Here is a 5,265-nt window from a genome sequence, read left to right on the forward strand (position 1 = left end):
CTTTATTATTTGAAAAAAAATAAAATTACAATACAATTCTGTTTTTAACAGTATAGTTTTGCATTTCAATAGGTTTAACTTAAAACACATGTATTTATATATCAAACTAAGTTACAATTTACATTATCGAACACATAAACTATATCTCTTGTGTTCTGTTACCTTAAATGTATCTTAGCAGTTAGAAATAGCATATTTGCAATTCAATCAAAATATGCTTTTACATAACTTTGCATTGCAACTTTAAACACATGTATTTAAAAAACAATCTATGTTACAATTTACGTTACCTAACATATAAACTATACATTTTCATATATTCTATAATGTGAACACATACTTTATCTTAAAGAAATAGCAAACTTACATTTTTTCAAATATTTTGTATTCAGTTTTAAACACATACATTTAACAATCGAACTATGAAACTAGAACCTAATTTACATGGCCTATGATTACATCTTCACGAGAATACTACGCACATAATTTTTTTAAATACTTATATACCTATATATGTCAGCTATTTTAGCACATTGTAGTGACATACTTAAAATATAAACAGACATTGCCCGAAACAGTGCACTATACTGATGCTAAATTTGAAACAGACATATCACTATATTTAGTAATCTAGTTCATGTTTATGCATACAAATTGTACATTTTGTTAACTGCTGTATGTTGTAACTGTGACTTTTTTGAATGTGCAGTAGATTCATTCATCAACATAGACTTCATCTAACATGTTGTCAATCCCGACTTTATCCTTATACCCCAGTCACACATACGGCGCGGACAGCTACGTCTAGCTACGGACAGAAACGTAGTAATCCGTATCGATCCGTACCTGAGCCGTACCTCAGAGTAGTCATTCGTATTAATCCGTACCAAAACGTGGTCAAAACGTATTCAAAACTTATTCCAAACTTGCAAGTTTCTCCAACTTTGAACATGCACAAAAGTTTGAGCGAACCGTAGCCATTTGAGCGTGACTTTAGTCCAACTTGGCTGAAACTTATTCATCCGTAGTTAAACGTTCTTAAACGTAGTTATCCGTGCTGTTACGTACCTCGCCGTAGCTGAACGTAGCTATCCGTGGCTGCTCGTACTTAAGCGTAGTTTACCGCAGACCCGTCCGTGCGCTGGGCAAGCTGCAAGGCGCAGTAAAACGTAATTCCACGTAGTACCTCGTACCTATCCGTACTTATTCGCGTCCTGTATTGTTTTGTTTGTTTCCTGTTTCTCACCATTTTTCCCGTACTAAGACGTACTGCTCCGTAGTTATACACCCACAGACTAATCCTATCCGCACCGTACCTCAACGCACACGGACATATCCGTATGTGTGACTGTAGCTTTAAGTAGATATACTCCGTATCGACAACTTTTATCACGTGACCCGAAACAGGTAAACAGAGAGTTTCCCAGCCAGTGTGTTTATATACATACCGCATGTACACATTGCAAAGATTATCTAGTATTATCTTGAAATCATGGTGTTTTACTGCTGTGTTCCCAATTGTAAATCTTCAGGATTTGATGAAAATGTATCAATGCATAAATTTCCAAATGATGAAAGGCAAATTAAGGTAAGAAAGCTATTTCATTTGTCTTTTTATTTATAAAAATAGTTCAGTGTTCAAAATATTAAGATAGAAATGTTGATTGTTTAAAGAACATACAGAATTCATCAAAAAAAATCCCAGCTGCTGTTACAAGGAAAAGTGAAGATTTGTTAAGAGTGCCTTCTGATAAATAGTGTTTTCTTTTTATTTTTAGGTATGGAAAGACAGGATATGTAGGTCAGGGTCATCGGCTACAAAGGATGACTTTAGAGTAACAACCAGCACCAGAGTCTGTTCGAAACATTTCCAATCTGTAGACTATGTTTGCCCAGATGCAGCAAAGAAACGTTTAAAGTGTGATGCAGTTCCATCTGTTTTCACATGGATTGTGTGTGTGTGTGTGTGTGTGTGTGTGTGTGTGTGTGTGTGTGTGTGTTTGGTGCACGCGTCTGCGTGCTGGTGGTTTCGTTTTGAGGAGGCTACGTTTTTGGTGCGTGGCATTCCCTGTTTGATATTTTTCTTTGTTTTTTTTTTTCACACATCAAAGCGGAAGTCACCGAAAAAGAGAAAGTTTGAGGACAGCGATGAGACAGACACTGCATCAGAAGGCGAGGAGAGAGTGCATTAGGAAGTACAGGCTAATATAGTCATGCCGTGTACTCATAGATTCTCAATGTATAACATCGTACATTCCAATCCTAAGCTGAATTTGTTACGTTTTTATATAGGCTTTGCAACTATTGCAGTTTTCAATACTGTTTTAGAACTGATTGTGCCAAAGAAGGACCGAAGTTCAATAACATACTGGGATCGACGCAAAAGTAGTTCATACACATCTGGAGCTGAATATTTTGAAAGTGACTATGAAATGTCAGAAAGTGAAAGCAGTGATGAAGAAGATTTTGATGCATCTCAAGCATCCAGGACTTACAAACTTTCTTTGGAGGATGAATTCTTACTGACTGTAATGAAACTTAGACTGGGGTTATTTAACAAGGACTTGGCAAACCGTTTTCAAATTTCGTTATCAATGGTGACAAGAATTTTCAATACATGGATAAATTTAATCTACATAAGACTAGGTTCTATGAAAGTGTTTCCTCATCGTGATATAATATCAAAACATATGACACATGATTTTAAAAAGCAGTATCCAAATGTAATGCTAATTATTGATTGCACTGAGTTAAAAATACAAATGCCTTCTTCGTTAGTACGAAAGTCACAAACGTATTCTGACTACAAGTCGGCAAACATATATAAAGGCCTCGTTGGAGTAGACAGTCGTGGAGGAATAATGTTTGTGTCACATTTATACACTGGTGGAATTTCAGACAAAGTAATTTGTCAACGCAGTGGTCTCTTTGATTTGTTAAAACAAAAAATAGAGGCTGGCGAATTAAAACGTGGAGACGGAATCATGGCAGATAAGGGATTTACAATTGCAAACGAATTGAACGAGATAGGTCTCTGTCTAAACATTCCTCCGTTCCTTGGAAAAAGAAAACGATTGTCTGCTGCAAATGTACAGGATACACATGTAATAGCTCATCATCGGATACATGTTGAAAGGGCCATAGGAAAAGTTAGAAACTTCCATATATTTGACAGAAGATTACCTATCAAATCTGCTGGTGTTGTAAACCAAATATGGACTGATTGTTGCCTTTTGTCAAATTTCCAGGACCCTCTTATTGCCAAAACTTCAACTGACGATGACTAAAGTACTCACTTAAACGTCCGTCTGCTTGTTTTTAAGATAAGGCACTGCTGAGTTGACGTAAAATTGAGCAAGCTTTGGGAAAATTCTTGCCCACACGATTTTGTCATAAAATATACGTTCTACAAATAGTCCTTTGTTCGTGAAAACAACAAAGTCGCACCAATTTACACCGGCTATTGCCATCTGTCCAGTCACTTGGTAGAAGTAACTATGTGACCTTTTTAAATGCAGCTCCTCGTCTCTTATTTCAAGACAGAAGTCTGTATTTCTTGCTGCTTCTGCGGGTGTAGTATTTCTATATTTATATGGGCACTTAATTTCCAACAGCCCGAAGTGATCATAAGATGACCTGTCTAAAACTTTGCCGTCTGGGGAAGCTCCAAGATAAGGACAGCTTGGATTTATTAGGAGTCCTGTGCGAAATACTGAAACATTATGTTTACAATTGTTTTTCATTTTTTTAGTGTACAATTTCCGTTCAGTATCTTCTTTATCTCTGCCATGTGAAAATGATTTTACACTTGATAAATCTTTGCATGTAAATAAATTTTTGACAAATGCTTCACTTGGTTCACTTTTTCTATTTATAACGTCGCCAAACTTTGATGCTGTAAGTCTATTTTTACGCATCTCATGCCATAGTTTATTCTGAGACTGGTCGATAGTGATTTGTTCAATCTCCTCAGACCTGGCTTTAGTTACGTCCAGTGATTGCAAGAATGTTTTGCTTGTTTCATCAAGTTGAGTTAAGTCTATGTTAAGACTTGAATTTGGTACAGGTATATCAGGGAAGCGAAGGTTGTCTTGCAAAACAATATCTACTTTGCTCGGAATGTACGCTGAAAATTCAGACTTAGAGCTGTGATAGTCTTGGAGTTGATAGCTGAGTGGGGAACCAGTAGGAACTTCTCCAAATAATGTGTCAGTTGAGTGTGTTGTTGAGTGGTCTTTAGTTAAATACACTATAGGAATGTTACTGTTGCGTGCTCCAACTATTTCTTGTATAGTAGCTACCTCCTCTTTTGATTGTGCCAAAGTTCCTTTACTTTTTTGGCACGCCCGTCATACAAATAACATTTCACAGGTTCCCTTTTACGTAGCTGTCTGTCAGTTGCTGCTTTGGCAAAGGTGAGCTTCATTACTGGTTCTGGTTCAATTTTGTCCCCACGTGGCTTATGTCATATTTGGCTCACTTCTGTACATGACATATCTGCTGGGATCTCTGTCATTCTCTTGCTACTCCAGTGATTTACGTTGTATAACAATGCAATTATATGGTTGCAAACTCCTCCGGTTCTGAAAGCATAAATGAAATCATATAATTAGAATTTATTTGATAATATTCATTATACTTTTAGTGACATTTGTTTCAAAACTTCAGTATAGTTTTAATGGAATACAAGACAAAATAATTCACACACAAAAATCAAATTAAGTTTCAATCATTTAAAAAAGTACATAATTTTCACTCACCCAGCAATACAGCTGCATTGTCTATCAAGAACGTTTGATTCTTTTAAACATATCTCTGTCGATAATATATGTGGCAATTCATTTTTCTTCTGACTTCGCCAACATTTTGCTTTGACAAGAAATTTACTGTCTGTTTTACAAACAAAAGCATCATGTACATAACTTTCAATAAAAAAATTGTATCCTTTTTCAAATGCCCTGTTTTTTCCTCTTTCTTTTATATAATCTGCAATTTGTAAAATAGTAAATTTTGGAATTTCATTTAATTTTTTACTCCAATTCAGAGAACTACTAGAGGCCATTTCTGTAATTTTCTGTAAAATATTGTAAAGATATTAAAAATAAATATTGTATTTATTAGCAAGTGATAAGAAATAGATTAACTGTGGTTATTAATCTGACATGGTTGTAAACTCATTGTAGAGGCATTCTCTCTGCAGTGTAGTGAGAATGTTTAGCTGTTTCAGATCACGTGATAGAGCTGTCGATACGGAGTATACTATGT

General features: G+C 35.6%; 1 protein-coding gene across 1 annotated transcript; it reads left to right on the plus strand.

The window, feature by feature from the left end:
- The first annotated feature begins 2,213 nt into the window (after nt 1-2,213).
- Nucleotides 2,214-3,709, plus strand: LOC128554878 (uncharacterized). Its single transcript, XM_053536198.1, has one exon. The coding sequence runs from the start codon at nt 2,214-2,216 to the stop codon at nt 3,285-3,287; it is 1,074 nt and encodes a 357-aa protein (XP_053392173.1). The 3' UTR covers nt 3,288-3,709.
- The last annotated feature ends 1,556 nt before the right edge of the window (nt 3,710-5,265 follow it).

Source organism: Mercenaria mercenaria, unplaced genomic scaffold (genome assembly GCF_021730395.1).
Source record: "Mercenaria mercenaria strain notata unplaced genomic scaffold, MADL_Memer_1 contig_832, whole genome shotgun sequence".
In the NCBI taxonomy this organism is placed as follows: domain Eukaryota; kingdom Metazoa; phylum Mollusca; class Bivalvia; order Venerida; family Veneridae; genus Mercenaria; species Mercenaria mercenaria.